This window comes from Lathamus discolor, chromosome Z, assembly GCF_037157495.1.
Source record: "Lathamus discolor isolate bLatDis1 chromosome Z, bLatDis1.hap1, whole genome shotgun sequence".
NCBI classification, from domain to species: domain Eukaryota; kingdom Metazoa; phylum Chordata; class Aves; order Psittaciformes; family Psittacidae; genus Lathamus; species Lathamus discolor.
The window spans coordinates 25,655,308-25,670,206 of NC_088909.1; the positions used below are offsets into that span (position 1 = coordinate 25,655,308).

Here is a 14,899-nt window from a genome sequence, read left to right on the forward strand (position 1 = left end):
CCTTATGAAGTTCAACCATGACAAGTGCAAGGTCCTACACCTGGGTTGGAGCAATCCCAGGCACAGCTACAGGTTGGGCAAAGAAGAGATTCAGAGCGGCCCTGCAGAGAAGGACCTGGGGGTGCTGGTCGATGAGGAAATGAACATGAGCCGGCAGTGTGCGCTCGCAGCCCAGAAAGCCAACTGTATCCTGGGCTGCATCAAAAGGAGCGAGACCAGCAGGTCGAAAGAGGTGACCCTGCCCCTCTACTCTGCTCTTGTGAGACCTCACCTGGAGTATTGTGTGCAGTTCTGGTGTCCTCGACATAAAAAGGACATGGAACTGCTGGAACAAGTCCAGAGGAGGGCCACGAGGATGATCAGGGGACTGGAGCGCCTCCCGTATGAAGATAGGCTGAGCAAGTTGGGGCTGTTCAGCGTGGAGAAGAGAAGGCTGCGTGGGGACCTAATAGCAGCCTTCCAGTACCTGAAGGGGGCCTATAGGGATGCTGGGGAGGGACTCTTCATCAGGGACTGTAGTGACAGCACAAGGGGTAAGGGGTTAAAACTTAAACAGGGGAAGTTTAGATTGGATCTAAGGAGGAAATTCTTTCCTGTTAGGGTGGTGAGACACTGGAATGGGTTGCCCAGGGAGGTTGTGAGTGCTCCATCCCTGGCGGTGTGCGAGGCCAGGTTGGATGAAGCCTTGCGTGGGATGGTTTAGCGTGAGGTGTCCCTGGCCATGGCAGGGGGGTTGGAACTAGATGATCTTGAGGCCCTTTCCAGCCCTAACTATTCTATGATTCTATGACCCTGGAAGGGAGCTTGGGCTGTCTCAGCGTTGGCTGGCAGTTGAAGGTTATGAAGGAAATAGCAGGAAGCTCTACTAGTGGGCTCCTATTAATGATGTCAGCTGTGGTAGAGCTTTTGTAAGAGGTTTGCTTTAGTTAGAGAGCTTCTGCCTTGGTGCCTTCAGCACACAGGGGTGTCACGCCTGAGGTGTCTTTGCCTGAGCTCTCCAGTTTCCAGCTGGATTCGTGGCTGGACATGGTGCGGGACATGTTTTGGAGTGTTTCCAGAGGCTGGCTGCCTGGAGAGCCAGTTAGCACTCGGGGCTCATATCCTCCCTGCCTGTGTTGTAAAGGCCCAGATGATGAGTGTTGGTTTCAAAGTGAGGGCTCCACGTTCCCCGCCAGGCAGGTGTGAGGATTTGCTTTGCCTGTGGCCCCGAGTCTCATGGGAAGCTTTTGTTTCTGGCAAACGCTGTGCTGCAAACGTGTGAAGCTCCTGGCAGCTGAGATGCCCCGGGCAGTTGGGTGGCCTTGTGTGGTGCGTGTGCCCGTGTGCGCAGGCTTAATGGGTACAAAGTCATCGACGGGTGCTCACCAGGGACAGCAACAGGGGTCACCCCAAAGGCAGCCTGGCCATGGCCCTGGTGTGGCGGGGCTCCTCGTGGGCCAGCAAAGTAGGAATTAAATGGTTGCTTTGTAGTCACTGCGGAAGCTTTTTTCTTTCCTGCTGAAGCAGAGAAATTCTTGGCTCATCTGCGGTGTCTCCAGCAATTTATGTGTCGCTCACGGAGTGTGACCAAATGCTGCTGTAAGGTGCACTTTAGCCCTGGTGCAGGGCTTCACTGCGGGGGAGACATTGAAGGCGTCGGGGGGCTGCAGGGATCCGCAAGGCTGTAGCTTTAGCAAGGCCCTGCGGTGGCCGTTGAAGCCACGTGTGGCCCTCGCCTATTGTGACGTACAGGGGAGCTGCTGCTGTTAAAGGCGAGCAGCAGCCGTGGCCCAGTGAGAGCAGGAGTTGCTGAGCCGCTGAGGCAGGAGCAGGCTTGAGCTACTGTCAGGCTCTGAGCTCTGCTTCCTCGAGGCGCTGGTGAAACCCTGCCCTAGCTGGCAAAGCCAGAGCGTTGAGGAGAGGGGCTGGGCAGCCCAGGTGCCAGCCCTGTCCTTTGCTGCCCAGGTTCCCCTGGCTGTTGGCAGCCCAGCAGCAGTTAGCTGCTGTGCTGGTGGGCAAGAGCCACACCGAGGCGTCCCTGGGCGGCTCCTGTCCCTGCAGCTGCCCACAGCTGCCGAGCAGCGCGAGGGCATTCAGGAGCCAAGGCTGGGCCCCGCACGGAGGAATCCTCCAGGAGAAGCGTGAATCACCCGTGCTCAGGTAGCGTCTGGCCCTGGGCAGGGAGGAGGCAGCTCCGCTGGCAGCAGGGATGGGGCAGTTGTGTGATAGCCGGCAGGATTTAAACATCCCTGGGCTAAGAGCAGGGCTGGGCAGGTAGAAGGGCTTGAACGGGCTCTGAAATTGCCGTGCAACTTGCAGTGAGGATAGAGACTTGGAGCTAGGCTGTAGGTCCTGCAGCAAAGGGAGCCTTGGCTGTCTGAGGTGGGGAGCAGGGAGCCGTGGGGTGGTGGGCTGGAGGGGTGCTGTGTCCTGGTGGCTGGTTTGTCCTGCCCCTGCAGGGAGATGTGCCCGATTGCTCCGTTGTGCTCCTTTCCTGCTCCTCTGGGAGGCTGGTCCCTGCAGGCTCTGGGGCTGTGGAAGAGCCTTGCTCCAGGGCGCGGGGGGAAGCTGCTGGGCTGGCTGGGCTGTGGAGGTTGGAAGCCCTCTGGAAATAAGCGTGGGGGCGACGACAGGGTTCGTTTCAAGTGAAGTGAAATCACAGCTCGGAGAATTGGAACGAATAAGGCAGTTATTCTTAAGACCCGGTAAGAAACCACTGAAACCCAGCTTAATGCTGGATCATCCCCATTAGGTTTCTCCCTTGAAAAGGAGTTATTTCCAGCTCTAAATCCCAGCTCTTGCTGCAGCAGGTCCTCCTGTCCGTAGGGCAGTGCAGAGCTCTGGAGTTTCTTGCAAGGACAAAAGGAAACTGTAGCCTTGTTTCCTGAAGCCGTGGAGGGCCCGGCACCACAAACACGTGCAGTGCTGTCGCTGCCTTGGCAGTAAAGGAATGAAGTGATTGCCTTGCTTGCAGGGTGTGGGGAGCAGTCGAGGGGCAGGGAATGGCCATCTTTGCCTAGATGCTGTCTTGCTGTGTCCAGCAAGTGCACACAGCAGAGGTGATGTGGAGCACAGGGAAGCAGGAGGGAATATCATCCTGGATTTTACGTAGCTCTGAGCTAATTGCTCATGTGCCTTCGATGGTTTCCTGCTTTTTTCCTGCTGTGGCAGCCTGGAGTGCCTGGAGGGAGCCTGAAGTTTGGGTGTTAAGAAGCGAAAATGAGGGCGTCCTTCTGCATGGAGAAATGCTCTTGGGCAGTGGGGTGATTTCCTGCCTGGAAGGAGCCGTTTTTGCCAGATAATCTTTGTAACGTGAGCCAGGCAAAGTAGCCTTGAGAAAGTATAGTTCTTAATCAGAGTCTTGAACTCTGTGCTGAGGTAGTTAGAAACATCATCAGGCTCCTTGCAGAGAGGGTGAGAAGTGCCAGTAGCGCCTGGTGCGTCTGTGTGGCTCGTGGGACTGCCCCCAGAGCAAAAGGCTGTTTTGGCTCAGGGTCTGTTTGTTGTGGGGTTTTACGTCTATGAATGGAGCCTAAATATGATCTAATCATGAATGAGGGTGGGGAGGCCCTGTGTTCTCCGCTTAGGAAGGATGCCAGAGGCTGGAGACACAGCTGTGTCCTTTGGGTGTGCCAGGAATGGCGAGGCCCTGGCACAGGTTGCCCAGAGAAGCTGTGGCTGCCCCATCAATGGCAGCGTTCAAGGCCAGGTTGGACGGGGCTTGGAGCAACCTGCCCTAGTGGAAGGTGTCCCTGCCCGTGGCAGGGGGTTGCAACTGGGTGAGCTTTAAGAGCCCTTCCCTGAGTTGCGGGGTTCCAGGGTTCCGTGGGTCCAGGGTTTTAAGGTTCTGGGGTTGTGGATTGTCCAACTGTTGCTTCTTCCAGGCAACCTCTGCGACATGGCCAGTGGCAAGACCCCCCGGCCCATGAGGTCCTCCAGAAGGGCGGATGGATTCCAGAGCAGAGTGGTAGCATCTCGTAATCCGAAGCTGGTCAGAGAGGCAGAAGAGTCTCTCACCACCAGGCAGAGGCTGGCCAGCCCTCGGGAGATGAGGCGGCCCCGGGCTACCCAGCTTCGGGACATGGGTGAAGTCTCCCATCAAAAGGTAGCCTTTCCCTGCTCTTCTCCTTGCCGTTTGATGTGACATTTGAAGAGGGCACGTGCTTGTGGCAGCCTTGCCTCCAGCTTACCCAAGCAGCTTGGTGATGAGGTCCTGTTGTCATTTCCAAGTGGTGGTGGTGGAGTTCTTTCTGCTGGGGGAAAGGCAAAAAACACATTTCTCCAATGAGCCATTGAAGTCCTGGTCTGCACAAAGGCAGTGGAACCTCTGCTGCAGTGGGTGGGTTTTGCTGGGCAGAGAAGAGTGGATGCGCTTTGCCTGGATCAGTGTTCTCTTAGATGGATGTTCAAAGCTGCTTTTCTTGCAGGACTGCTCAGTCTAACACACAGTCCAGGTGGGTGGATGACTGAGGTAGGCTGTTGAGCAGAAAGCTGCCAGCAAGAGACCTGATGTAGCACATCGGTTACGGGTTGCCCCAGGCAGCACAGGAGGTGGGAACACGTAAGACGGGCGCCCAAATAACTGGCAGTGCTACAGCTACTGGGCTCGGCCTGAGCGTGGCTTTTGTGGAGAAGCGGGAGAGCTGCCTGTGTCTCTCGAGTGACAGCAGTGCAGCTGGGAGAGGGGAGAGCAAGCAGGGAGGAATTATCTCCAAGTACTGCCTCTGCTGGGTCAGCGTTTGGTCTTTGCGTGCATTTTTCAGAGCTGCTTCTGCAGCGGTGTTCAAGAAACGAGCAGTAAGAGAATACAGTGAAGCATCAACTTAAAGCTCGTGGGGAAAGGGGATACGAATTGCAGTCTAGCTCAAGTTGCCCCGTGATGCTGAGACTTCAGCTGAAACTTCATCCCCATCCAGCATTCACCTCATTTGTCTGTTTCCCTCCTGCCCTGTTACTTTCTTGTTGGCCTTTCCTCCCTGGTACTGGTGTCTTCCGACTGGTTTCTCGGGTCTGCATCAAAAAACCAAAAAGATATTTGGGATGCGTGGGACTCAGTCTCGCTGTCTCAGAGGGAAGTTCACCTGCAAATTGTTTCCTGTGGAGGCTCCTGGAAACTCCTGGGTTTTGCTTGCTCCCTGAGTGCTCGTGACTGTTCCAGCAAGCGTCTGGAGCTGAGGGAGCCCCTTAGCAGAGGGCTCTGCTGGAGGTGGGCGCTGCTTTGCCTTTTGGAGAAGGCAGCCTGGAGAAACAGCCTGCAAAAGAGCTTCTTAGCTTGAGGCTGCTCAACATGGTCCAGAAACGTTTTGTGAGCTGAGAGCGGAGGTGGGTGGGCTCCCATCTCCTAGTGTGAGCTGGGCAGATGTACTCACCAAGAGACTGTATTTACTGGAGATCAGTGTGGGATCTTCATTCGTTAATCTTTCTGCCAGCAGCTGAAGCTCTCTCTGCTCTGTCTTGCATCTGCAGTTCTCAGCAGTTGGCCTGGACCAGAGGTTGTTCCAGCCGTTCCCATCCGAGGTGGTGTTTGAGAACTACGTTCCCCGCCAGTTCTACATAGCGGCGCTAGCTCTGAGGAACATCGACAGGGTAAGTGCTGGGCTGTGGAGGCTGAGCACTGGGCTGGAGGAGGACAGCAGTGGAATTCACGTGGTGTGCAGCAGAGCAAGTTACCTGCTGCAGCGCAGCGCATCCAGAATAAAATGTCTCAGCAGCGTGATTCTGCAAGATGGGGGAAATGTTGCCATGCTGGGGATTCTGCCGCTGGTTTTGGCCGCGCACTGGTGGTAACTAAGCCAAAGGAGCTTTCTGAGCCAGCATGCTTCCCCTTGAAAGCCCTGGACTGATGGGAATGTCGAGGGCTGGGCAGTGCTTGCCTGCTGTCATGCTTTACCGCGAGTGTGCACCATGTCCCGGTGGCTCCTTGGTTAATCCTGGTTTCTGGCAGGGCATGTTTCCCTCTCTCAGCCTGTTGAGCCCCCTGTGTGCAACTCCGTGTCAAAGCACAGGGCTTGAGTTTTCTCCACTTTGTGCTGGAGTAAGTTGTAACTCCTGGCATTAGCACTCCAGGCTGGGTGTTTTGGAAGAGCAGGGGAAACAGGCTGGCTTAGCAGCAGCAGTTAAAGGGGAGGACTTGAGGTGCCACTTGAGGCTCCTGCTAAGCTTAGTTCGGTTCTGCTCAGGTGTTTCTAAGCCAGCGTGGCTGTGCTTTCTCTTTGGAGAATCCCAGCACAGGCAGGGTAATGTGCTCCTGAAGGTCTCCAACTTGAACGGGAAAGATTGTGATCCTGTTGAGATTTCCTAAGAAGAATGAGCAGGGAGAAGTTGAGAAGTGGCAGCAACTTTGTTCTGCTCTGCTGTAGAGGGGGAAATGGAGACCTTTTGAATTTCAGCTGGGGAAACGTTTGCTCCAGTGAGGCATGTGCCAAGAGCAAGCTGGTGGGAAAAGACAGGAGGGAGGAAAGGGGCTGAGTTCAACGTCCTGTCGCGGAGCGCTTTCTTCCGCACAGGGATTCTCTTGGTACGTAAGAGGAAGTGTGCTGGAAGCAGAGAAAGGTGAGAAACAGGCGTAATTCAGGATCCGGTTGTGTAAGAAAGAGCAAGACGTGTGTGTGAGAGGAGGGCACAGCGGGGAGCGGGGGGGAGGTGGAAGTGTGCAGGTGAATTAACGCCCTCCTCAAATCTCCCTGTTGGGAGAAACAAAGGAGGGGACAAAAGGAGTGACACCGTCAGGGCTTAATGTAGGGGGAGGAACAGCAAGAGAAGTCAGAGTATCTCCTGAGATAACAGGTTTTACAGGGACGTGGTAGAGCATGGAAGAGCCTTTGGCAAGGAAGGATGAAGGTATGGTCCCTCAGTTACTCCCAGAGAGTACTGTGTCATTCCTGGTGTAGCTTGGGCATACTGGGAAGTTGCAATGTGGGTACCTATGCCCAAGGGACACCACTGGTGTGGTTCACAGTGACTTTGGGCAATCTTTGCTGCAGGTGTGCCCTTTGCTTATTAAAATGGGCCTCAGCTTCTCTTTTCCTACTGCTCTGCTTCGTTCCCACTGTGCCTTTTGGCTTCAGCTGCTCCCTCATCCGTGCAGCACCTCAGAATGTTTGCCTTTGCCAAGTACCAGCAAAGAGGCAAACAGTGAATTTGCTCTATTCGTGCTTCCCAAGTGGAAAACAACACCTGCATTGATGTTGGTGCCATTCCCAATAAAACGTAATAGACTGGTAACAGCTGCAGCTTGGGATTTCTATGCCCTGTGAAGGGGAGGCAGTGTGTGAACTGTTGATTTTACCCAAAATGAATCAGTTGTGAAGCTGGTACAACCTCAGGCGTCGGAGAGCCCTGGTGTAAAAGGCAGATGAGCTCTAAGGAAAACCCTTGGCATATTTAAATGCACAAAGATAGAGATGCTAATCCCAAGAGAGTTCATTATGTTCTAATTTTGCTGGGTTTTGGTCATGTCCTGGAGAAAAGGAACATTGTGCTCTGTCTCACGAGTTTCCCACATTCCTCGGAATCCTACTGATGTATCCTGCGTTGTAGCTGAGGTTGTCTGCTCCCTAAAACTGCAGCTAGCAGCAATGTGTAACAGAGGCAAAGTGTAATCGAGCCCAATAGGTGCTCTGTATTCACTCCGATACGGAAGTGCTGCACTCTATGCTTACTGCTCTTGCCTACTTGCTGTCAAATTGCTTTCTTGTCTTCAGGCTGCTCCTCAGCACCCTCAGAGGCATCCTGGGTGGCTCTTGCTGAAGATCTTTGCCACCTGGGCTCACGTGCCAAGGGACTTGGCGACCAGAACGTGTGGCTGCAGTGGGAAATGGGCTCCTGGAGCTTGCTGCCCCAGGGCATTGGTGGGAGCAAAGGGTGTTTAGAGCGTCCAGGGCTGCCTTGGCCATGGGTCACCAGGCTTGGGTCAGGGGTGCAGAATGAGCCTCCATTTTTTCCAAGGCTCGTCGTGTTCATCAGTGGAGCTGCCTGCCATTCAAAGTCTCCTTGTTATGCTTTCTGAGATGAGATTGGGTGCTGGGGCGTTGCTGCCTGTGTGCTAGAGAATGTCTGTTTGCTGTCTCCGTGCCTGTGGTATCCATCGTAGAGGCACGTTGGGTGTTCTCATCTCTGCACCAGCCTTTCCTTGTATTACGGATCTCCCTTGCTGCTTTGCAGCCCCCTTTAAATTCTCTTAGCCATCTGCTTCTTCCTGGGGTTGTTTTGTCTTCCTGCGCTCGTCCTTTTGCTCTTGAGGTAAGCTTTTATTCTCAGGAAGCCCAGAGTGTCTGTGGTCTGCTTCTCTTGCTGGTCCACCGCCATGACTAGCACCGCAGCTTGACCACCCCGCTCCACCCTGGTGTGTCAGAAGTGACGTCCTTCCCTCCCCGTATAACGCACGCTGGTTTGCCTTCAGATAATACATTCCCCCTCCAGAGGTATGACTGCATGGATGTGTGCAGGCAGAAGCAAGCATGTTCTTTGGGCTTGTTGAATACGCAGGTGACTTGAGGTACTGCATCTCCTTCCTGCTGCCTTCAGAGCAGGGCGTGTTGTTCCTACTGTCTCTGTGCTGCAGCTGTGTAGCTCAGCAGAAGGGATTCAAGTCCACCCTCGTGTGTTACGTGCGTGTAGCTTCAGAGCTAAAAGTGTTTTGGAAAGGTGGTAAGGAAGGATGTCACATGGCCTGTCCTGGTCCCTTCTCATGTTTCCACAAGCGACAAAATCCTACATGTGTCTTCCCTGCAGGTTCCTCGTCTGCTGAACGTCATCCTGGGGAACTCTCCTTACTTCGAGTTGATCAGCCCGAGTAATGAGGACTATAAGGTAGCACCGGGCATGTCTTCAACCTACCGCATCCTTTTCAGACCTGATGAAGACAAGGTGAGAGTGGAGGTCCCGAGAGATGGCGCCTTGAGGGGAAGGTGAACCTGCAGGGCTGGGTTCCAAAGCAGGCATGTGGTGTGGGTTTTGAAGAAGTGGCCTGCGTTCAGTGGAGTTGCACTGGATCTAGACCTGGGGGAGACTCTTTCCTGGGGGTGAAGGTTGTGCTCCCATAGGCTGGAGGCTCTTGCCTGTTTCAGGCTGTTTTCCCCTTCAGTGGTGGAATATTTAACGTAACGTCTGTTGGCTTCAGGGCTGAGAGTCTGCTGCCTGTGCATGGCCTTTTCCTCATCTTCTGTTTGCTGCTTAAATGTAGTTCAATACTCTGGCCTACCCTCGGGCAGCATGCCTGTAGAAACTAAAGAGGATCTGCCCCATGGTCCCTGGCTGCCCCTGCTTGTGAAATAATCTGTAATGAAAGGCCATGAAGGTAAAAAGTGCATGTACATTACCGAATGCTACTGTGAGAGTCACAGAAACCAGCAGCTCTTCTTCTGCCATGGGCATGGTGCTAAAGGCACTGTGCTGAGATTGTTTCTCTCCCTGCAGGATTATTTCGACGAGCTTATCATCATCACAGAGAGGGAGAAGTTCTTTGTGCCTATCCGAGCCATAGGTGCCCGAGCCAGCCTGGACTTCCCTGAGCAGCTGAACTTCTCCGAGTGTCCAGTCAGGTTCAGCACCCAGAAAACTCTGCTGGTGCGCAACGTGGGGAAGCGGGAGGCTTGCTACAGCATCACCACTCTGAGGTAAAGGAGCTCATCCCTTGCGCAAAACGCTGTTGCGTGGTCATGGGCTTGTAAACTGTGAGAAAAAGGAGGCAGAGCATCTGAGGTGCTGGAGATGGGCAGGACACGTGGGGTTTGCCATTGCTTGCAGTGTTTTGAGAAAGCTCTGCAAGCAAGTTTTACACTGCAGTGGTGTCTCCAACGCAGCATCTTGCAGGTCTGATGCTGTTGGGTTGGAAGAGGCAAGGTAGGAAGGCAGCTTGACTGCTGAAGAAGGTGCTGTGTGGCAGAGGACAGTTCGAGGGGCTCAGGTCACGGATCCCAAACACAGCCTCAAGAAACAGGCAAGCAATGAGCTGGTGAGAGGCACCACCACAGTAAATACAAAGTGAAGTCTAGCATCTATTTGCAAGGCGCTTGCCAACTACTCTACTGGGTAATAGAGCGTGTGTTGAGAGCTCCTTGACAAGGGTTTTAAGAGTTCCCGAACTTCGGCAATGAACTATTTCAGTCCCAAGTTGCAATAAAGAAATGGGAAGCATTAGGAAAGTTTTAAGTGAACTACACAAAAAAGCAGAATTCTGAGTAACTGGATTGCACGTGTGCAGAGGTGAAGAGCTGAGAACTGAGAACTGGGTGCAGAGTGTGGGGGGCTGGGGTCGTGGTATACCGCGGGATCTTCTGAGGTCTGGTTCTCTTTCAGCAGGGAGAGTCACCCGCTCCATTTCTGATCCTGGATGTTCTGGTTTTCTTGTACCGACTGTGGTTTGCTTGCTCCTTGCTTGCACAAGTGAGCTGAAGCGAACTAGACTGCAAACTTAACGGAGGGCCCGGATCTCCCATACAGTCCTGATCTCTCTCTTTGTGTTGCAGCCCTTTCTCTGTGGATCCCTCCATTGGGACTCTTGGTGTTGGAGAAGCGATGGAAGTCACGGTGGAATTCCACCCACCGAAGACCGGTGTTTATACGAGTCCAATGATCGTTCACTATGACACAGGTAAGCGCGTGGTGCACCCTCCGTGTGTCCTTCGAACCAGAGCGGTGTCTGCGCTGTCTGTCATCATCTGGTGGCTTCATTGTCCTGTTGAATCCCTTCTGCAAGGTTCCTTCACGCTGAGTAGAGCAAAGCTCCCCTGCTGGCTGCCAGATATTCCTGTGCTGGAATATTTCAGCCTGTAACAAGGCAGGCAGATCTTCCTGCGCACGGTGCACCGGGGGCGATGGCGAATATTCTGGGTGCTCCATTGCAGAAGAACTCACAGCAGGGAGCCTGACTGAAAAGGAGATGGCTTTTAACGTGCAAGAGAGCTCTCTGAAGAGCCTGCAACCTGTCCCCTAGAGCTCTCCTGACGGGTCATTGCTTTTCATCCCGATCTGTTGTGTTACAGTTCCTGGGAAGGCCTTTGAGGTAGAGACCCTCTTCTTGTGATGTGCTGCATGGGTACAGTTGGTGCTGTGCTGAGAGCTGGGCCATGCTGAGGACTTGTGACCAGGAGGAGCAGTAACTGTGGCAGCGGTAGCCATTAGGGTGCTCTGAGCTTTGCTGTAGCCTGGGAATGATTCTGTAGAAACCGCCTTGTTAGCAGCAGTTCTTTAGTGGTGAGGTTTATGAGTAAGCTGCTGCTAGGGCTGGCTGGAGTCAGTAATGTGAGGGTGCAATGATGTCTGAAGGTAGGTCGTGAACACCACCTTGGAGAAACACTTTGAAATGGCTGTGCTGCTGTGCGTGTTGCTCTGGTGCTGGAAGTAAGTCTCCAGCCTTCCAGAGGACACTTACCCTAGTGAAGGGACTCACTTCTCCGGTGGTGAAGTGGTAACAGCAGCACGTTTGACAAGGAAGAATGTGCGGGCAGTGGTGAGGCACCTGGCTGTGACCGTAGCAGGAGCCAAAGAAGGAGTTGGCAGATGGATCCGAGGGCCCAGTAGCAGCCTGTTGAGTGCAGAGCTCAGCACAGAAGCTGCTCTGTAGTTTCCATTGTTGTTTCTGCCCTTCTCCATTGCATTTCAAATGCTCCCGCTTGGGTTCTGAGATCAGAGCTATGCCCAATATTTCAGGACCAGGAGATGAGGATGACACGACACTGGGGGCATCTCCTGCCTGCAGGAGACCCTGGGCAAGGCATGGCTGAGGTGGCGCTCCTCAGCGTCCCTGAGTGACTTGGATGTAGAATTCCCTGTGACCTGAGTGGGATGGCAGCCCAAAGGGCACCCGGGCACATCTGAAAAGATACATCTCCACGAACGACCCCCAAAATAAGGTGCCTAAGGTGGTGCCAGGACATCCTCATGCTGTAGCATGTGCAGCTGTCAGGATATGCTAAGTGTCCTGATCCGGGGAACTGCTTATGCAGCTCAAAACTGCAGCTCTTTCTTCTGTTGCCTGCAGATTGCTCTATTCCTTGTACTTCCGTCAGCAAGTGAAATGAGGCGAGACTTGCTTTTGCTTTGTTCCAGGTGAAGATGTTCACAAAAGCCTTTGTGGAACAGCTGTAAATGTCAACATCAGGCTTGACAAGAGCTCCTTGACAGTTGAGAAGACTTCTGTCACGCTGTCAAAGCTAAGATCCCTGGTCATCCACAATCAGAGTGCCATCACGGTCCACTTCCAGTGGAAGCGTTTTGTTGATCAGGAAGAGGAGGAGCGGCAGAAGCTGAGGTTTGTTTGAGAGATTCGTCTCAGAAAGATAGATGCCCCAGGGGAAAACTAACACATGGTCTCAGAGGGCTGTTGGGGCTTTTGAAAGGATTAGGGCACGTAAACCCATGCACAGCGTGGAGCTTAACCCTTGCCATTGCGGTCCCAGCCGTGCTACAGCTGAGGATGATGTTTTGGGGAGAGAAGGTTGAGTGCAATCACTGGATTGCCTGAGAGGGCAAACTCACGTTTGGGAGCGGCAAACTATTGAGTTCAGAGATCCGTGCACTACGGAGGGTCCATGAGGCTGAGGAAGGTGTCAGCACTCGGTACCTGGGACTGCACTGAGCAGTAGCCCTGAAGAGCTGCAGGTGGCACAGCTATTGTGATACTCAAGCAGTTTCTTCTTTGATAAGCTGGCAGGCTCCTTTTCCAGTCACAGGCAGGGTAGAGTGCTTGGTTGGCCCAGAAGGTGGAGGCCGTCCTGCCGTAGGCTGGGGAATTGCCTTTCAGTGTCCTGGTTTCTGGCCCAACGAGGTGTTTCTCCCCTTCCTCATAGGCTGGGCAGATGTGGAGGGCTCTGCGGGGAAGGGAGGGCAGCCAGGACTTGGAAGTGCTTTTGGGCTTCAGCAACCTGTGTCGTCGTGGTGGTGAGAGATGGGGCAGGTTCTTCCAAGGGTGTCTCTGGCAAAGCTTTGAAATTGCCATTTCAGGCAGCAGAGAAACACTCACAGCCTGGGGGGATGAACTGGAAATGACACTTTAAAGCTTATGTGACTTGGGCAATCCTTGTGCGACTTCTCAGGCTCAGATGGGTGCAGATATACAGGAGTTAGTCTGAACCCAGAGCTGATCAGGAAACTGCCTTGAACTGCAGCACTTTTCAAGGGCTTTGAGCACATCAAGTTCAGCGTAATTAGGTCAGAAATGCCTCAAAGGCCAGAACTAGTTTTCCACTGTTGTCTGTTTTTAATGACACAGTGTGTGAGTTCTGTGCAAACGCACTGAGTTAAAAGAAAATCTCGTGAGCTTGCCTTGATTCTTCCCTGGACCATTTCTTTAGCATCTCTCCCCACCTGCCTGTCTCGGACTGGACCCTGGGTGATCCTCTGTCCCCTCAGAAGCCACCAGCTTTCCCCAGAGTTCACTTCAACCTGATTTTTTACGTATGAGACTTGCTGTCGTGCCAGTCTCTGTCCTTGACTCTGAGCACGACGCTTGGTTCCTCCTTACTCGTAGTTTTGGGGATGGTCCAAGGTCACGGTCCTGCTGTCAGAGAAGCTTTTGAGATCTCAGAGGAGAGAGGGCCTTTTCCTGAGAGGAGGCAGTGCAGGAGCCTGTGTTGGCATGTGACCCCGAAAGACATGGCCCATTAGAAGGTGTCCCTCCTGCAGCGCTTTTGGGGATGTGATTCTGGCCTGCTGTCGGAGCTTGAGTTGAGGGCTGCTCACGCCAGTGTGTGGAAGCCCTCCTCATGCACAGCATGTGCGCGAGGCTCAGTGTGTGTGCAGCAAGTAACGTCCTTGCCTGTTTCCCTTCTCTTTGCGTTTGGATTTAGCTGGGTGATGATCGTTCACATGGCGTTGCCTCGATTTGCTGCACGTGGAGCTTTCCCCTGGTCCCCCAGTGCTGTCACCCGCTGGTTCTTCATGGCCAGGGGACTGGAGCGTGAAGGGGGGACAGCAGTGTGCCAGCAAGGAGCAACCGCTCTGCAGCAGGGCTCCCCTTTCATCTCCCGCTTGTGGTCTTTAAACGCTAGAATGATTTCTGCTGCAGCCGCCAATAAAGGGAGAGGTCAAGTGCATCACAGCTCTGCAGTGGAGGCCAAAACGAGGGAAAAGATGAGGTGGTTCAAGATTCCACGTAGGGTTTGCATTCAGAGATGCTGGTCCTGACTTCTTTACTAGGTGATGCTGGGCAGAGTCCCTTCGTCTCTTGGCACCTCTGTTTTCATGCTCAGAAACCCATTTGTGTCACTGAAGTGATGGGATGCCCAAATCCGTTGCTTTGCTTTGGAAGTGCACCGGGATCCTCTGGTGGAAGGCAGTGCAGATACTGTCTCCTCACCCCTGTGGGTGCAAAAGGGAAGGGGAAAAGTGTGATGCTGGTAACAAGCAGCTGAAAGCCAGTTGCTTCTCCCCTCCCAATGCAGGAGGCTTTTTCTTGAGGGCTGCCAGCTTTAAGAAACCTCTTGTTAGCTCGTCAGTGAGGAGTAAAACTCCTTGCTGTGCTGGGAAGAACGGCAATAATGGGATCCATGTGGGAGCCTGTGTCTCAGGGTCAGCCCTGTGCTGAGCTGCTGCTCTTCCTCGCCGAGTGCTTTGCTGCTCGTGCACTGACACGACAGGCTTTGCAAATCTGCTGCTTATTCAATTATCTGCTTGGTTCGTCTCTCCCATGGCACAGGCTGCAGAGGCTGGAAGAGGACAAGCTGGTTGATGTTCCTGCGGAGCACGGGCTGGTCCCCCCTCTCAGAGAACACCCTTCCCTTCCCATCTGCAGCTCCCAGAACCAGGGGACAGAAGTGCAGGGAGGCTCCATGCCTTTCTGCAGTGATATTTTCACCATTGTGCCCATGGTAAGTGATGGCTGAGAACCTCCCTTCCTGCTGCTCCTCCTCCTTCTCATCTCTGAAGGAGGTCCCTTGGCAGATCCCACATCAGCTGCTTGATGTGCCAAGAGAGGAGA

General features: G+C 53.7%; 1 protein-coding gene across 1 annotated transcript in view; it reads left to right on the top strand.

Annotated features, from left to right (window-relative positions):
- Positions 1-3,994: 3,994 nt before the first annotated feature.
- Positions 3,995-14,899, top strand: part of LOC136005911 (hydrocephalus-inducing protein-like) — a gene marked incomplete at its 5' end in the record, with an annotated part of 43,467 nt that continues 32,562 nt past the window's right edge. Inside the window, 6 exons of the mRNA XM_065663800.1 lie at positions 3,995-4,084; positions 5,446-5,565; positions 8,713-8,847; positions 9,397-9,596; positions 10,449-10,573; positions 12,031-12,224. Of these exons, the coding sequence (XP_065519872.1) occupies positions 3,995-4,084; positions 5,446-5,565; positions 8,713-8,847; positions 9,397-9,596; positions 10,449-10,573; positions 12,031-12,224 (864 nt within the window). The remainder of the gene's footprint in view (positions 4,085-5,445; positions 5,566-8,712; positions 8,848-9,396; positions 9,597-10,448; positions 10,574-12,030; positions 12,225-14,899) is intronic.